The sequence below is a fragment of the Acanthopagrus latus genome, chromosome 18, assembly GCF_904848185.1.
Source record: "Acanthopagrus latus isolate v.2019 chromosome 18, fAcaLat1.1, whole genome shotgun sequence".
Taxonomy (NCBI): domain Eukaryota; kingdom Metazoa; phylum Chordata; class Actinopteri; order Spariformes; family Sparidae; genus Acanthopagrus; species Acanthopagrus latus.
Window position 1 is genome coordinate 16,890,345 of NC_051056.1, and position 19,146 is coordinate 16,909,490.

Here is a 19,146-nt window from a genome sequence, read left to right on the forward strand (position 1 = left end):
GAAACACTATTTCTGTTTTAGCGCCGCTTAATAAATTAGGCAATTGTGTGACATGATGTCATAGTGTGATGTCACAAAGTCACAGAAAGACAATATTGACAAGGTGTTTTCAGGCGCAGTGGTTTGTGTGGGAGAGAGGAGCTTCTGCTGTTGCGGAACTTTTAAACTTTCAAGACCTTTTACAAAAAAAGAAGAAAAAAACAAAAAGTATAATATGTCTCCTTTAACTACTTTAGGATTTCTTATGAAATCAATCAATGTTTTGCATCCTTTTAGGCCTAAAAATATAATAAATCTTCACTGTTTAAACCAAACTGTAGTAGGTGAGGACTCCCTTTGAGACAGAACAGTAAATAGACTACCTTGAGTACAAAGACCAGTTCTGAGGGCTGGTGATTATCACTGTCCTTGATCAGACATCTTTTATACAACAGTAGAAAAAGGAAAGAAAAATGACCAAAGAGGAAAAACCATCTTGGCCTACAAGTTTTCTCCTTACGAAACAAAATGTTTTTTACAGTTTACAACTTCATGAGTAACACAATAAGTAAACAGAGCCACGTACCATGTAAAAACATTTAACTAAATCAAGTTATCTCTTAGAAAAACATTCAGTCTATTCATTGCGAAAAAACCCAAAGCCAGGATCTTTAATTAGCAGTGTTGATGAAAGCTTTGGTATATATGAACTACGAGGAAAAACAATGGTCGCTGTATTGAACTAAAGAAATGTAGACTACATGCATGAGAGAACATGTGATAACAATGGATTCACTGAAACAGATGGACAAACCAATATTGCTAATCCTGTATGGTAGGACAGTAAACCTAAAAGGCACACAGTTTCAACAGGGGAAATTAAAAAAACAAAACAAAACAAAAAACTGAGAAAATTATGTCACATGATAGAAAATGGTAGTGAAATGATGATGACAGTGTGAAAACACTTTCGAGTTCATCCAGTCCAAACCAGAACAGTTCCTTCAAACAATCATTCCCTTTGGCACCAGAGCTGCAATGCTTAACCGATCACCTATCAACTAATTCTGATAACTGATTAATCAATTTGAGTAACTTTTTAAAGCAAAAAAAAGGCCCAAATTCTCTTATTTCAGCTTCTTAAAGGTGGATTTTTTTTCTGGTTTCTTTACTCCTCGATGACAGTTAACTAAATCTGTGTCAGTTGTGGACAAAACAAGAAATTTAAGGACGTTATCTTGGGCTGTAGGAACACCGGCCGACATTTTTCACCATTTTTCTGACATTTCACGGACCACAAAACGAATCGATTGATCAGGAAAATGATCGGCGGATTCTTCGTCAGCTTCAGCCCTAGTTTCATGGACAGTGTGCAAAAAATTCAGTTCTGTTTACGCAGCATGTAACAGGCTTTCATAAACCAGAACACTTCCTTCAAATGATCATTCCCTTTGGCACTACAGCTGCAATGATTAATCGGTTAACCGCTTAGTCGTCAGCTATTCAGTCAATCACCAACTATTTCACAATCAACTGACTTTTCTTTTTGTCAAGAAATACTGTCTGAATTCTCTGACTTTAGCTTCTTAAATGTGAATATTTTCTGTTTTTTTTACTCCTCTATGACAGTAAGCTGATCACCGTTGTATTTGTGGACTTTCGGACACACTGATCGCATTTTTCTGACATTTTATGGACAAAACAACTGATCTATTAATCGAGAAAATTATCAAAAGATTAGCTATAGCAGTCTTACTGTCTGTAATTTGACATTTCCCTGTGATTGAATAAATGTAGAGATTCAAGTGACATGATGCTAGCATCAAAAATAAAGAAAAACAAATTCAATATCAGCTTTTTTTTTAAACTTCTTCTTCTTTTTTTTTTTTTTAAAGTCAGAAGCAGCCTTCAAATACCCATTATAGTTTGAACCCTGACACAAAGCACTTTATAGACTTTATCACCACGGTAACATCTCCTCTCCTGCAACTGAAGATGCAGGAAGCGGACATGTGATAGTCAGCGACCACGCGTCAGCAGGGCGGTCGGAGCCAGAGAAGACCTTCAGTAACTGAGACGCAGCCGTGTAGCCTGGTAGTTAGATCGAGTGCCAGAGTCGCTTTCATTGGTCACGGTGATACAATCTCCAAAGGGAAGCTGGTTCGAGCGAGGATTGGATTTAGCTAACAGGCTAGCAGTTGCACTTATAAATAAGCTGGGAGGAGGAAGGGGGACAGGGGAGCAGTCCTCATGACATTTTTCCTATCTGGATCTTCTTCCAGGCCTCTGAAGCGGTGAATATACAGGAGTCGATGATCCCAGCGACCGTGAACGTCCCGCCAACGATGGCACAGATCTACAGAAAACAAATCCCCTTCAGTGTCAACATTTAAAAGCTTTGGCATTTTCATCTCCGGTTATAAAACAGCTAAATATCAGCTGCTTTTAATCATAACAAAAGATTACACACTGACACCTCAGAATGTGCTGGAATCCAGCAGAGAGTCCTGCTGCAGCTTGACTCACAATCTTAAGCCATGACTCATAATCACGCTATAAGCACAGTCATATCCTACCCGTGCCTTAAGTCACAATGAACCTAAACAACACAGAAGACAAATAACGGTGTAGCTCATCAGCCAGGCAGCCACTTTAATCCTGACTGCATTATCAGTCAGCAGGAAATCTTTCCTGATGAGATGGTTCGGGATTAGCCAAAAAATTCCTGAGGTCAGGTGGGAGTGGACGCAGAGAAGGAGAAAGGAATTGAGGAAGGAAAAGGAATAGTTTTGTACAGATTAAACTAACAAGGTATAACATTTTAAATAGGCTTAGAGGTGCTGGTAGGCACTGGTTTCCCCCTGTTTTCAGCCTCAGTGGTAGGTTAGACTGACTGCTGGCTGTAACTCTGTATTCAAATACAGGTACGAATATTCTAGAGCATTTCCTATTCTGTGGAACCATTTCATTAAAGACTTTAAACAATAAATAAAAAGAAAATAATTTAAAAATCATCAAAGTAAACAAGTCCCATCATAGTTTTGTGAGACTCAATTTCTTACAGTATACTCAGACTACTGGTGACTAAGCGTCACTTTCAGTATAAGATGGTGATACGAAGCTTGAAACTGGTGCCACAAAACTTGTTGTTGTGTGACAGGCGTATGTTGAGGTTTTTCTCAACTTTCAGCAGTGACTCAGTGGCAACTTAAATGTTGGCGCTCTGCCTTTTTTGTAACTTTGTCGCTAATATTGTGACTTAGCAACATGGGAGCAGCACAACAGTAAACACTACACAAGCTCTGTTTACACAGACAATATTTCTTCACACGGGATGGGATTAACAGGCTGGTGTTTACATGCACCAGCAAATTTAATCAGAAAAACTGTGTGACGTGCGCAACAGTGACGTTAGGTCATGCATTCCTCTTCCACATCATATATTTTATGTCTTTTTGTGTGTATTTGATCAACAGATGGATATCTATCATCGTTTATGTTCAGGTTTGTCTTTAAAACAAACTCTGCACAGCAGACAAGTTGACCTTAGAAGTTGCTATCTTTGGTAATTGAAGAAACATACGTCACTATGCATTTACTGCATGTCAAGACATTGGGAATATGTGCAGAATTCGAATTTATCTAGTCCTCTGATGAATCTAAGTTCAATATTCATTCTTGTTTTAGTTTTGGTGTTGGTCTCAACTTTAGGGAATTATGTGTCTCTTTAGCTGCAGAAGTATTTAACTTTGTCTGCTGGGCAGCTAACAAACGGTGAATTCATCAGAGCTTTGTTTTCTGAAAATACCTTCCTGCTATAAACAGGGTTAATGAGAGGCAAAAGAGTGAACAACAACATTATAGAAAGAAACAATGAGCTGAAAGACACTAAAAAAGGTTTAATAATGTCAGTGTTGTGTTCACAGATTGTTACCTTTGAATGTTAGTATGTTCTAAATCAGGTTTAAAACCTCAAATCACAGTTTGCACTTTCATTCACTATTAACTACCATTCACACTTTTAAGATTTCATTGTTCTGTTGAAGTCAAGATGAGAAGGCACTCACTGTTGTGATGAAGCGGTAGAAGGGCTGTCTCCTCTCCGTATACTTGACTGTGATTGGACTGAGGTCGTAACGGAACCAGATGGCGGGGATGATCCTGCCCGTGTGGCTGTACGCAACGTATTCCTGTGTGGGATGGAAGAGGAGAGAACCAACGCGTTACAAATGCTCTCGGAGCCGCGCCTGGCGAGACAAATCGACTCAATCAACACCGAGACGGTTAATCCCATCATGTTTAGAAATCAATTTAGAGCAATCCGCACAATTCATTATTATCTCTGGTGGAGTTTATGAGTCATTACTGGATTGGTTTCGGACAAGTCGCTCAAAAGTAATAAATGATTCATTAAAAACAAATCCTGGCTGAGTAAAACTAACGAAAGGAGGGGATGCTCCAATGTGTTCCGAGTTATCATATGATGACATCTATCTGAGTGCCTTTATGTAACTCACATTTCTGCAAAAATTCCAGCTAAATTCACCAAAAATATTGATTCAACATGAGATAAAGTTCCAAGCACTGATCCATGTCTCTGCCAAACCTTCATTTATGCTTTGGCAAGGAGATTTTGAAATACTCTGCACCATCAGCCTGCACTGTTATTACTCCAAACTCAGTCACTGTCCGTCAACACAGTTCTAAGAAGCGTGTTAATGGTTTGTTGACATCTGGGGAACGTTTCCCGTCACTAGGGGTGAGCTTTCACTTCCAGGTGAGTGCACAGGTTAACACGGCGATACATGCTCTGGCCATATGTCGGGGTGGTCACGCGGCTTCCATGACAAGTACAGAAAAAAAAACAACACATGACACAGAGGTATAATCTCACAGGGAGGGAAAAGAAGAAGCACCTTGTTGGCTACCGTGTACTGGTAGGAGAACCTCTGCTTGCCTGAAAGGTCTTCGTACACTGTTGGAACAATCTTCAGTATGTAGTCATGTGACGCCAGAGCTGCAGGAGAAACAAAGGATTAAGGTTTGTTAATGACACAACTGGCTGGACTCTTTCCCTCTGAGGTTGCAGTGTCAGCTGTGTGAATCAAGTTTCCAGCCGTCTCTCATTTCTGTGCCCTACATAAACGTCACACAGCGGGCACGGCGAACACATGCGCAGCGTGCATACGTACGATTAGATGCCAGCCTGTCGGCCCCTCCTAACGCGTTAAAGGCCCCTTGCACTTTTTGTACCTGTGTGACAAAAGAGAGACAAGAGATCAGTGTCACTCGTTGAGACTTCAGATCTTATCTGTGTCCATTTTTTCTACAGGTGTGTTTTAGTGCGAGTCCTTACCTGGAGCTTTTCTCCAAACACCAGCTTGTGGATGGTGTGGGTCATGTCAGGGCTTTGGGGCTGCGCTGTAGCGCTGTGCGTCGACACGTGGAAGTTTCCTGGTACCTGAAACACACGCACAAACACACATAGATACAGATAGTTAAGTTCGTGTCAGTAGCATAACAACCACCCGCAGCACATTTAGTTAGCTAATGACCAAGTCTGCATACGCACATGAATGGTTGGAAACTGAATGTTCCGTGCCCTCGGAAGAGAAATCCACCCCCTTTAACACGTCTCACATATTTCCAATTACTCCACAAGCAAGAGCATTAAATGCACAACTGCGGGGTTAATCATTTAAAATGAACTGGAAAGACTGACGCACAGGATGTTGTTCATGGGACAAACAGGGCTCAACAAGGCCCAGCCTGTACTCACAGCTTGTACAGCTGTTTAAGAGTCAAATTCAAGCACTTTTTAAGCACTTTCAAGAATTTGAGGACTCTTAAAACCTGCATTATCACATCTAAATTGAGTGTGTGTTTGATCATGATTATTTTATGTCAGGAGACAACAAATAAATATGATGAAAGGTTTGTGTGATTTTAGATATGAAACATTTTTGGTTTAAATGGGCAATTGTGTCGATGAAACATCCGATAATGATGAAAATTAAGCATTTTTTCAGGGAACATGCACCTGATTTAAGCACATTCTTAGCCTTGAAAACAGTTCAAATCAAGCATTTTCCAAACTTTCAAGACTCTGCAAAAACGGCTGTCAGATGTAACCGAAGCTGATCAATTCAACATAACTCTAACTCAGACTGGAGAAGGAAACATGTTGTCTCGGGCCGGGGGTTCACCCTCTGTGTTTAACTGAAGTCCAAGACAAATAAACAACATCTAGTCCCACAAACTATCAGGCTATCCGATCCATCATAATGTAATTACCGGACTGTTCTCCGAGAGGCCACATAAAATAGGTCATTCATACAGCGTGTGTGTTTGTACGGGTCGTTCTCCCCCCTCACTCTGCTGTGTGGTGAGGCCTTACTTTGTTGATGGTGAACTCTCCCTCAAAGCGACAACCATCCCCCTGGTTGAGGGGAATCTTCATGGAGTTGTCTATGTGGCCGACCTCATGGCGGCCCATCTCATCCTGGATGTCCAAACCCACCACTGAAAGACAACAAGGACACATGAGAGAGAGTTTGGACATGTAGTGAACAATATGACACAAAGTATTAAGACAGTTCCCTCTGATGGTTCCAAACTTCCCCAAACTATTTTTGGTGATGGGACTCGATGATTCATTGATTACTCAGTAAAAAAGGAGACAATGTGAATGGTTAATCAGTTTCTTATATCATATTTTAAAGCGATAATATCAAACTAAGGCTGTAAATGACATTTTTGTCATTCTCGGTTGATCTGAATTTGTCCAAAGTCACAAAACAGTAAATAAACAGCAATAAACAATTTAAAATTAACACATTCAATTTACAATCATATAACACACAGAAAGTTTGGAAACTTTAGGAAACAGAAAGCATAGATTTTTCCCTTCTTTTCTTTGTTAATGACTAATCAATGGTCAGAATTGTTCTACACTAAACATTTGCTGCATTTTTTAGGATGATCTTGATCTTAACATTCTCACACAGCCATAAAATGATGTACAAGACTGTTCCAGACTGTTAAAAACACATGTAATATAAAGACATCACCACCTTGTGACAGGCAATTTTCCAAATTGTTTGGACCTTCTAAAGACTAAACAATAAATGAGTAGATCCAAAAAATGATTGATAGATGAAGTCTGAGTGTGACCCGCAGAGTAAACACACATCAAGTCCAAACAGCCCACCTATCCTGCCCGTCGCCCTCCTTCTGCCTGTGTTTTTCCATCTAGGCCTCACCGACCCCCCTCATGCAGGCCGCAGTGTGTTGGCACACCGGCAGTGGCCTATTTTCAGGTGATGTGTGTTGGCCGGCAGCGTAGTGAGGAACGTCTGCCGGATCTGTGCTAAAACACCTCTGCAATGCCGGCTGTCTAACCTTTGACATTCAAGACAAGTTCCTCCCGTCTGTCCAGATCTCAAAATATAGTGCACAAATATAAGTTATGTCTGAGCTGCTCATTTCTCCTTTTTAAGACATTTAGACCTGGAAGTGTGTTCATGTGGAGTGGATCTGGGGCGGTGTGGGCGGGGGTGAAATTATTATAAGGTTATTACACACGGATCTGCTTTTCCATGAAGTCACAAATCAAGACCTGGCAACCCGTAAAGGTTGGAGGAGGAAGACGAGCAGCACAGCAAGAGCAGATAAATCTTAAAAAAAAGAAGTGCCAGCTTTTCCATGATGAAATGAGTAAATCTGTAATGGATGACAACCCGTTTGGAGGTCTGGAAAAGTAAGCCGGTGTATAATATTAACTCGCTGGGAGAACGGCTGAGGAACATTTCTGCTCATTACATGCAGCTGCAGTGTGGTTAGACCAGCGTGTTTGAGCAGGTATTTAAGAGGGCCCCACATCCCTGCAACAAAAAAAAATATCTGCAAATAAACAAAACCACCGTACATACAATCATCAAGAGCTTTAATTGGAAACGGCCTTTGTTTAGGCATGCCATCGGCGAGCTCGTCTAAACACATGGCCGGCAGCTGCACGCCCGCATGCCAGAACCTCTCTCACACAAATCTGGGCTTCATTTTTCACACAAGCATTTATTAGCTTTGCCATTTTTGGATATCCCCAAACGAATGTGTGTTTTTCTGTGCTGCCCGGGACCTTACCACTGTGGTCGGTGTGTGTGCGTGTGTGTGTGTGTGTGTGTGTGTGCATGAGTGTGATTTGTCACTGGGCATAGCTTCTGCCGGGAGTCATGAGGAGCAAATAGCTGGTGACTGCTCTCCGTCTTGGCAAGCTCCAGCCGGAGGCCAGCCCACTTTCTCTGACGCTGAAGCGCAGCCGATGAGGCCAGCAGAGGCAACTCTGTGTCAAACTCGGATCGCGGCTGTGTGGCAGATCAAACGCGGGGCCGGAGGCTGGGCTAAAATCTGGCGATATCTAGGGAGCATGCCACAACACATCCGCGTAAACAAACCACCATCTGGTTCTGAGTGTTTATCTCGGGCACCATTTATCTTCTACCAATAAGCCGTGCAGAATGATAAGGTGAGGTATGATACTGTCTGATAAGGAGGGAAAAAAGCAACTATAGGCCACAAACAATGTGAAACAAAGTGTAGTGCAAAGAAAGTGAGAGTTGTGTATATGTATATATTATGTATATACTCACAATCACAGTGTAAGTTTGGCAAACTGATGTTTAAACTCACTTCTATCTTCCCACCACTGTCTTTATCAGGATCATCCACATACAGTTCATTTACACTGCGAAAAAAAAGAAGAAATGGTTAGAGAAGGGGTGGGGTGGGGGGGTTATTTTGAGTAAAGGAAAAAGACACATCTTGTCCTTTAACAGCTGAGGGTTCATCTTGCGCCAAACGGCGAGAAAAAGAGCATTTGTGCATCTCTGACAGTGTAATTTCCTTCCTGTCATGTCCTCCCCAAGTCATCCCTTATTACACATCGCCAACGGGCTGACGCATTCAAAAAGCTAATTTCCTGTGAGAAAACTGACTGCACTCATTGGTTACAACATGGGCCGAGCTGACTACATCATAACGGGTGCTTTGACACTCATGATTAAGTCTTGTATATTTAAGACAGCAGGTTCTCGGCCTGTGTGGAAACAAGGGAACGATCTCTTGATTAGTGTGTAACAGGATATTACAGGTTTATTCTGCGATACCTACATTTCAGTGGTTATGAATCCCGTCAGCTCCGACAGGAAGAGGAAGAGTATGAAGACACAGCAGAGAATGGAAACTGTGGGCAGAGAGGAACAGTTCAAATTAATATTACGTACGGCACACTGATCTCAACTTACAGCAGGATTTCATGGGATGATGAGAACCAAATGAGCCAGGCTTTTCCAGCCTTGAGGAATGGCTGACCTAAGATATTGACATTAAGAAAAATCAAAGTGGCCATAAAAGATTTTCTAAATAGCTGTTTTACTGATGGTGTTAAGCCTTCCATTACGCAGGTTTTTAAAGAGCCTCCTACACTAATAACACATTAAATACCAGCAAACAAGCTGCCATGACAGCATATCTGCTCTGAGAGAGGTGAGCTCATGCTACGTGGGTCCTACCAACAGCTCACTTTAGGTTTTCTGAGACAAACTCACACACTGACAATCACCCTGGACCAAAAATGGCTCCTCCAGTAAAAGAGACAGAAACCAAATTAGGAGCATTAACATTAAAGAATAAGTATCTTTGATCAGTTTGAGCCAAATTAAAGCCTAAAAGGGGAAGAGGCCAAGCTCGTCTGTTTCATTTCATGTGTCAAACTAATCAACCCGAGGCTCACATAAAACACTGTCAGGTGTTTGCTAAGATAAAAATGGAGGGGAACTGATCTGTGTCTGTGCAACTGTGGTCTATCCGGTATGGCGGGTGCCGCGGTCAGAAAGCTCTCGCTCAGCAGGTGAGGCGTGTTTACGTGGCAACTGTCTCCTAGGATCACACAGTCACATGACCTCGTGGTTGGCAGGCCATCATGGCCAAACCTGTGGTTAGTGGAGACTTACATAAGGTAATGTTTAACTAACACACAATAGGGAGTGTCGCTATGACACATAGGTCACCGATTCAGGTTCATCAAAAGGCTTGTACAGTAATTCTTCCCAGGCTTCGTAGGTCACAACACTGGAAATTATTAAAGAAACCATGATTTAAAGTTCAACAACTCCGCAATGGAAATACTGACAAACCAAATGATTTACAAAGACTTCTTCACATGAGTGCATTTTTATTTGAACTTCAGCTCATCTTTCCTAGTGACCACACCGGGATTAAATGGGATTGAAAGTGGCTTTGTTCTAACAGAGAGGAAGCTTTTTTCCCCCCCACAGTTGTGACACAAATAAGCCACAGTAACACAGTATGTACAGTAACTCTATGAATCGGTCAGTGACATCCGAAACCAGTCCCTCTTTTTTCGTAATCAGATGTGCTATTTATTTTTGGCTCATTTCCCCCACGTGGTGCTGACAAATGAGAACTTTCTATCAGTTCATGCAGGACAAACAAATACGCCAGAAAAACAGTCAAACAGAAGGTTTATAAATTACAGCCACCCCAGACCACTGTGGCTAAAACACAGGTTCACAGTAAATACCGTAAAAATTGAACTCAGAGGAATGTGGCCCTAAAACAGAATAACAAAAGCAGACAGGGTCAAATATTTGGCCTTTTGTGAACAGGGGGGAGTCTGTTTCTGGCTCCCTCTGAACCACACAGGCCCAAATGTGAGTTTGACCCACCGTGGGTGAAGCAATAACAGTTGTCTAACATCCAAATCAACCCAACGCCCTCAACCCCTAGACAGTGGATGGAGACAGGAAGGGTGTTGATTGTGTACAGGAAGAACCTCCATCCACTTCCTCATGGGTGGAAACTGTGCGTATATGTTTAGCAAGTTCATTCTCTTCCCTGTCATTCAGGAAGGTGTTTATAATCTGTTTAAAAATGTTCTCTATTCGGTGATATCACTGCTTACCCAATCTGCCATCAGTTTGAGCCATCGGGGCTGACATTTCCCTCTACCCTGTGTCATCAGCTGACAAATGACAATCCAGCACTAGATAATGACTGAGAAGCCAAAAGTGTGTCATCCGGTCTTTTGTTCACCATTAAAACAGTGAATAATCAATACAATCCCTGATTACACCATGACATATTGATGACAAGTAGAAGCCACGACAAGCACTCTCATGATGACTGCTATGATGCCGGCGGCCATGACAGAACATGATCATCAACATTCTTACCATACTAGTTGTGCTTAAACAGGTAACTGCCACACGCTGACTGACTCTGTCAGGACGAAACTGTGCTGGGACAGGCTGGTACTTGATTTACAGCTGACAAGTCCTCCCCCTTCCTAAACTGTTCGTCAATACATCCACCTCCCTCAACAGTGCCTGGTACCACTTTCCACTTACCTTCTAATAAAAAGCAAACATGTATGTTGACATAATACTTGAAACATAATATGAAAAACTACCTCTGACGTACTGATAAGACTTCAAAGTTATTTAGTATTGTCATATAAGAGCAGACACTATAGACACCATGTCATGGGACTGAAGTTTGTCAGTTTAAAGAAATTCAAGCAGAGGTTCTCTGATGGATTAAAAAGTCTGTTCCGTAAAAAAAAAAAAAGTTTTGATTACTACCTTTTAAGGCTACATTAGCTTGTGAAATTGTTGATATGGTATTTATGAATAATATAAATATTTAAATGAACAGTTCTAGATCTAGAGTAACCGTTACTTTCGTGCCAAGAGTAAGACAAGAATATAGCCCTCTTGTGTCTTGATGTCATAAATATGTAGCTACAGCTGGCAGCTAACAAGTAGCTAAATGAAAAAAAGAGGTTTTGCAGGATTTTGAAAGTCATTACACAAAACATGGGGAATGATCTATGAACTAGTCTATCTTTAAAGACAACCTATAGTTGCAAACTATTCTAATCTCTAACTAAATAACTCATAAAATGAAATTAAAAAAATACCCAAATCCAAATACCAGCCAATAAAAAGCTCATCGTTTTGGCTCGCTGTGCGTGAAGTACTACTCACTGAAGGCTCCTGTGTATGTGGGCTGGGTGAGATCTTTTGGCACTTTCCTGTAGATATCAAATCTGAGGAGAGAGAAAAGAAAGGGAGGGAGAAAGGCAAGTGAGAAAAAAAAAAACCTGAAAATGTAAACACTACGTGCTGAGAAAAGAAGCACATTCTGTACCCATAAGGCTGTGCGATATTACAGAAGAGTGGTGGAATGTTAGCTCTGGACCACCGCCATAACACACAACAGGTCCAGACAGCCAGCCGCAACGCGCACACATACACACACACACACACACACACACACACACACACACACACACACACACACACACACACACACACACTTTTTACAGTGTTACACCTCTTCCTCTGAGTGTGTGCTCTGTAATTCTGACCAGACCTCAACAAAAGGACTCTGACACACAACCTATACACAACAAAACCCAAAGCCAACAGAAACACACACACACACACAACAATGAAACAAGAAACGCTGGATTATATGCATAACACCAATATGCATGAAAACCTCCAAATTATATGGTTTGATTTTTTTGTTTGGCAGTATAAGTGGAAGTTACAGTGGGATTACATACAATGATACCAGCAGCGAAGGATTCAGTGTGAAAGGATCATACTGCAGATTTATTCTCGTATGACGTTTTCGTATCAACTCGGATCATTTCAGAAAACAAACGGATTGTGTGTAAATCAGTGAATCAGAAGCGGAGGAGGATCATTTACCACCAGACAAAATCAACTCTACTCTTGTGAAACACTGTTGTTGCCTATTTGGGGAGCTGACTATTTAGGTGCACGGGTTCTTGCGCATGTCCTTTTTGGGCAGTGAAACGTTTTTCAACCCCAAACTCCATCGCCAAATGCGCAAATCCCACCCACTGTCTCTGACACTCACTCTCGCTCTCCTTCCAAAAAACACTCACATCTGTTCACATTTTCTTCCACCAAGAGCTGCCAGTGAAACGATCACAGCTGATGCAATGCAGGGCGGGGGAGGAAGTAGGAGGGAGGGCTTCCTGTCCAGCCCCGACCCTGCTGCTTCTCTTGTTTTGCCTCAGCTCCTGCTTTCACTTTTTTTTTTTTTTTCCCATCCCTGGATCCTAAAACACCTCAGCCAGCATCCCTCATCTCTGTCTTTATGATCCACATCCACCTCTTAACTTCCTGCACCAATGTCCCACTAGTATTAGATCACTGTGTGCTAATAGCTGGCCTGGCAAGATATGTAGGGCAGGCGACATGGAGAGGCGCTGGGCGGGGAGCTCAGGGTGGGGTCGCTCTGTATCAGGATCAGAGTAACTTCCAGAATGACATACTTCCTGAATGTGAAGCTTTAAAGTGCAAAGTCTCTTTTCCTCAACATCCTTCCCACCCAGCCACAGCCCTGACCTCCTCAGACCACCAGACGGGTTGAGCACATTGATTTACACCGCTGCCGTGAGAAAACCTTGAAAGTCTAGTTTGTTGCTTTCAGCTCAGGGACTACATGCTCCCCTGTGGAGCTGATTAAATATATGATCCGTGTGATAACTATATGACATACTGTAGGAAGGGCCTATGACCACTGAGCTTGTTTACAAGTATGTATCTATACAATGTGTGTATACAAATATAACGAAGAATATGTAATGTAAAATATGATAATACTACAAGGTTCTTTAAACTGGTTATGAAACTGTCTCAAATCAATACTGATCCCTTAATATAAGCTAGAAAAACAAAGAGGACCACCAGTGAGAAGACTGGCTGTTTCTGCATTATTAAAGTAGTAACAGGCCACCCACACCAAGAATGATCACTATAAGGGTAACTATAATAATACTTGTGAGCATTCCCACATGAGAGTAGCCCTGTGTCAGCAGCTCACGAAGATGCATATCAATGGCAGCTCATTACCGCATGTTGCACAGAGAAACAGAAAGCAAAACTGAAGGGATGGGAGAGTTCAAGAAACTCTTCAAAAATGAGAGGGCGAGGGAGAATCCAACACCCTGTTATGAGTTGTGAGCTGTCTCTCTTATGACAACAGATATTAGTCACGCATTTGTATGAGTGAACATCAATATCCAGGTGAGGAGACAAAGTCAGAAAAGACAAAACTAACTTCAGTGACCCCATTAGCACCACTTAACAGTATGTCTCAGGCAAAATAATGTTGTTGTTTTTTTGTTGCAGGCTAATATGTTACACAAGCGTTAACATGACGCCTTTTAAAATGAGATGGCTTTTAATCAGCGTAGTTATCTTTCATCGATTGCCTCCTTAACCAGTGTTGCTGTCCTCAGAGTTGTTCTGTGGACCCTTCCATCCACTTGAGTTATTCCTAAAAAGATACATTGATAATTATTGTTTAAGTTATTGCTCTCTGTGTGGACAGCCCTTTATTCTTAATGTCCGTCAGTGGGGCAGATGCTGCTCATACATTTTTTTGTCTTCATGGCAGGGTGATGTGGATGAATTAAGGGGACTTGTAACCTAAGGAAAGAAGCTGCTCTGGCGTCTGCTGTTACGACACTTAAACTGAGTTTACTTTTTTTCCCACTATCATCATCTTTTGTCTGTAAAGGTCATCAGAATCTTTTTTTGAACACATTTTGAACATAAACTAATTGCGACAATTCTGATTCTTGTATACAAACACCTTTTAATGAATTTAATAATGTTACACATTTACACTGGCTTACTTGAGTACATACGCTGTCTTTGAGTTCCACTGATAATGAAATTTATGAGTGAATATTGCTTTTATTAATAGTTCTGTTATATTACACAAAAACAAGCCATTCTAACAAACGTATTTGTGCATTTTAAGTCATACCATATTCATCTGAAGTATACTCTTAAATGCTCAAGCTACATTAAAAGAACATAACATCACTTACTCCACCCGATTAGCTTTACAGTGAAACAGTGTTGAAGTCTACGCCTGAGCCCAGGGTATAAATACCGGTAGTCACAGAAATATGCACTTCTCGCGGTAGGATCACAAATCCGTATTTCGAGCCCTCGCAGCTTGTCACGGCTAAATTTGAATTTGAGCGATGGAACAAAATCTCACGTGAGACAGTATCTGATGCTACATGTTGAATTATAAATAGTCTCAGACGGACGTACAGTAGACATTCTGGATATATCTAGACTCAAGACACATGGTCTTACTTACACTAGCGCTTAAGGGTTGGAAATACAGACAAACTTAATATTATGACATCATTTTTTTTTTTAACTACACTCAAGTGTATTTAATTTCAGGTTGAATGTGAACTCAGTTAATTTCCTCCACTCAGAACATTTTGTCTTCATGAATATTAATGCTGATGGCTGAGAGTTCATCTCTCGGTCTGTCCCTGATGCTTGTAATTTCCTGAATTACAGTCAATACGTTCTCGCTCGTCACTTCCCACTGCTCAGGCCTCTGTGAACTGGGCGCAGATGTTTTGTGATTAGAGAGTACGCGCTGTACCACCGTCTCTCTCTGTTGACACCACAGGGATGCTTTTCAAGGTAGGGCCCTCACTAAAAAAAACTGTATCTCGCACATGAGTCACTGTGAGTCAGTAGTTCATCCCTTTCTTGTATAAGTAAACCCACATAACGGACAGTCAAGGTTCTTCTTTTCACATGCGGTCACCTCGCATCACGAACCGCAGCCTACATCTTTCTTTATTTGGGTTTCTGTTCAGTCATTTGCCTGTACGTCAGGTCTCAAACAGCACTCACCCATTGTCAAGGTTAAGAGAGCTGAGATCCACTGACACTGAGCCTCCTTACAGAAGCGATAAAGCCAAACACACCGCATCATCAGGTTAGCCTGGACCAAGCCTACGTGTGTCAATAAATGACATAATGTGAAAGGTTGGTTACAACAGCCTGTCTGTTATTCATTTGTTAATTCATTCAGAAGAGCTGCTGCTCAGTCGTTTTGGATAAGGTTATCGTTATTATTAGAGAGAAACTATTAACTTTGTGACTGTTAAGGAGCCACAAAGAAAGCCAGTACATTCTGTTAACACTTTAATTTATTTGCCATTTAGGTAATATATATCAAAACATACATGTATCAACACACACACACACACAAAGTAACTTGAATAAATTCATAGATTCACCATATTAAATAAGTTAGCATTTCTGTTCTTTACTCAACTTTCTTTAATGAATATAAAGGATCTGATCTTTTCCTCATATTCTGTTTCTTGTTACCAAATGCCATGAAAAGTCCAAAACCAACAATCAAATTATTCAATAGCAAATACTGCAACAGGTATCCTGATTTATATTCCCTAAATGTGTGTCACACTGCGGCTGAAAATAGTCCTCAACAAATACAACATGGCCCTCTGTTTGAGTCACATTTGATAGAAACTACAATAGCCAGCTCTGAGCAAATGACGCCTTTAACAACGTGAGAAGATTGTTAATGGTTTAACGTTTCCAGTGGGAACCACAGCTCGGCCACAGATAGAAAGTAACCTGAGACGTACTAAGACAATGTTGGTTTTGGTCTTCTCACAGGATTTGCTGACACTCAGTAATAGAATAAGATCCTTTAATATCAAATACGCCTATTACTGATGTGGTTTACAGGTGGCATTCTGGGAATACATGTAACACCGGGGCAAGGTGTAACCTACAGTAACCTGTGTCGTTAGTCACACCATGGCTCTGACTAACCCCCGCCCAAGAATTACTGAGTATGAGTCAACAAAACCTCAAAAACAACTAGTTAGTTGGTCAATCCAGCTATTTCCAGTTGTTGCAACACAAGTGTTATACAACTGGGACGCCAGTGAAGCATCTGAACGGGGCGTGACCAGTTGGTAACCCCATGACACGGCCGCTCTCACACAACACTCAGACATAGGTCATATAGTGTAGCAGTGCAAACGAGAGTTACACCAGATCCTGTGTGTCGGTAAATTAATTCCCTCATTATAACACAGCTGTGGTCTGAAGGAATGACTCATGTGCGTTATTTAGTGTTGCACCTGATGATCAGCTTCATCAGTTACATAGATGATGTCTGCGATTTTTTTTTTTGCGTAAACGCGACCCCAAAACTCAAAAAGTGTTGTATTTAAAATCAAACAAAGATAAAACTGTAAAGCTAGAACACAAGTACATTGAAACATTTGCTTTATAAATTATGGAAATCATAAACTGATTATCAGGATATTTCCCTTTTATTCTTATAACAATAAACAAAGTGATTAATCAACTGTTTTCTCAATGCTAGCGTGATTACACCTCGTAATCTGAAATAGTTACACCAGGGTTGCAATGGTGTGAGATCTTCACTGTGAGATGTTAAAAGATATCCAGGTCCCACAGTATCACAGGATTTCACTAATATTATTATCATCATCCGGTACAATGATATTTAGATGGATGACGATGGACCAGTGATGGAATGGTTCAATTTACTCTAGTACTATTCTTAAAGACAATTTTAAAATGAGCTTGAGTATTTCCTTTTTTCTGCTATGTATACTTCCTTTACACCACATTTATTTGATAACTTTAGTTACCAGTTACTTTGCAGATTCTGATTATTCTGTGTTTTATAGGTTATTATTTAACATGTGTTACTAATCCTATAGTGTTGCGGGCGGGACAATTGCCTGGGACTGGCTCCCTACTTTAAAGACTGTAACAAATGCTTTATCATCATTTTATGAAAATAGTATGCCATACGCCAATACACTAGAATTCAACAGACTAGATAAGCAAATGCACATGTCACGACATGTCATTCTTTTGTTAAAACTTTTCGAATGAGAGGGTTTCCTGCTTCTCTTTGTACTATTGCAATCCTTTTGGGTTGGGTTGCTTGGATGGAAAATAAAACCAGTAGCGATAGATCAAATTGGTCATGAAAATAATAACACTTTGCATGCCTACTACTCACTTTTGAGTACATGGTAGGAGTTTGGCTTCATACTTGTCAGTATCTGTCAGAGACCACTATGGCTGATTGCAAACATCCTGTTCTTTATTTTGAATGAGGTGTGCCCTGTTGACAGTTTCAACAGTTCTGCAGGTGTGACTATTAGCTCTGTGCCTGTTGCTCAAGTATCAATAGATTAGTTGATTATCTCTGCTGTGCCTGTAGTCAGGTGTATTCCTTATTATTCATTACCTGCTTCACACTGTGTATTGGCGGGTAAAAATTCTGAATGTTTTGACAATTTTTTGTGTATTCTGAGAATTTTTTTTAAAAAAGCACTGATTTCTAAATGAGACCTGCCCAGGATGTCACGTTTGTTGGGTAAACCATGCGGCTATGACAAAACTTGTGTTGACTGTAAACTGCATCCCTGTCTGAGGTTTAAGTTTTGCAAATGATGGGATGGATGTGGAAATCTGCACATGCGCAGGCGGGAAGCCCGGCCAAAAACTCCTGTAAGCATACCTGCGCATCACTCCCTCCACCTCCTCAACCAACACTTACTCCCCTCCTCACAATGTGGCCCATTCATAACGGACGTGAAACAAACTGTTTCGACTGTTCCTCGCTCATTAGTATGCGATGCTCTGCCAGCGTTAATTCATCCAGAGCTCACACACTGACCCCCCACCCCCCCGTTCCTGCCCCGACACAGACCCTCCGTGTCCGACCCGAAGTGAAACGAAGCCCCGTACTCACCTCCTCACATCGAAAGGCATGATGCCTGCACGTTTCACGGGGTTATTAAGCTAACAAAGCCACAAGCAACGGGAAACCATACAGCTCTCTTCGCTGCTACCGGTTGTTCATCGGTACCGGGCTGACGTCAGCTTAGGACGCTTTGCACAAGCCGATTGGCTGAGAGCTACTTCCGGTTTGCTCTGATTCTACTTCCGTCGAGAGCGTAGCGTCGTATTTATTTATTTTTTTATTCATTAATTTATGGTTTTGGAAACATAATAAGCTAAAAATCGTCAATGATAGGAGCAAGGGAATAGTTTTTGTTTTTTGATAGTTTTATATCATTTTATTCACTAATAAATATATCTTATCTACTGTTTATCCAATATTTATTTAGTTAATTATTTAAAAAACATAAAATTATTATTATTATTATTTTTAAATAAAGTGTGACTTACAAACAAT

General features: G+C 41.0%; 1 protein-coding gene across 1 annotated transcript; it reads right to left on the reverse strand.

The window, feature by feature from the left end:
- Nucleotides 1-390: 390 nt before the first annotated feature.
- On the reverse strand, nucleotides 391-18,858 carry ergic1 (endoplasmic reticulum-golgi intermediate compartment 1). Its single transcript, XM_037077051.1, has 10 exons — nucleotides 18,700-18,858; nucleotides 12,045-12,106; nucleotides 9,148-9,220; nucleotides 8,628-8,722; nucleotides 6,377-6,501; nucleotides 5,336-5,440; nucleotides 5,172-5,232; nucleotides 4,896-4,996; nucleotides 4,047-4,169; nucleotides 391-2,335 (listed from the first exon to the last, which is right to left on the reverse strand). The coding sequence occupies exons 1-10, from the start codon at nucleotides 18,717-18,719 to the stop codon at nucleotides 2,228-2,230; spliced, it is 873 nt and encodes a 290-aa protein (XP_036932946.1). The 5' UTR covers nucleotides 18,720-18,858; the 3' UTR covers nucleotides 391-2,227.
- Nucleotides 18,859-19,146: the final 288 nt, after the last annotated feature.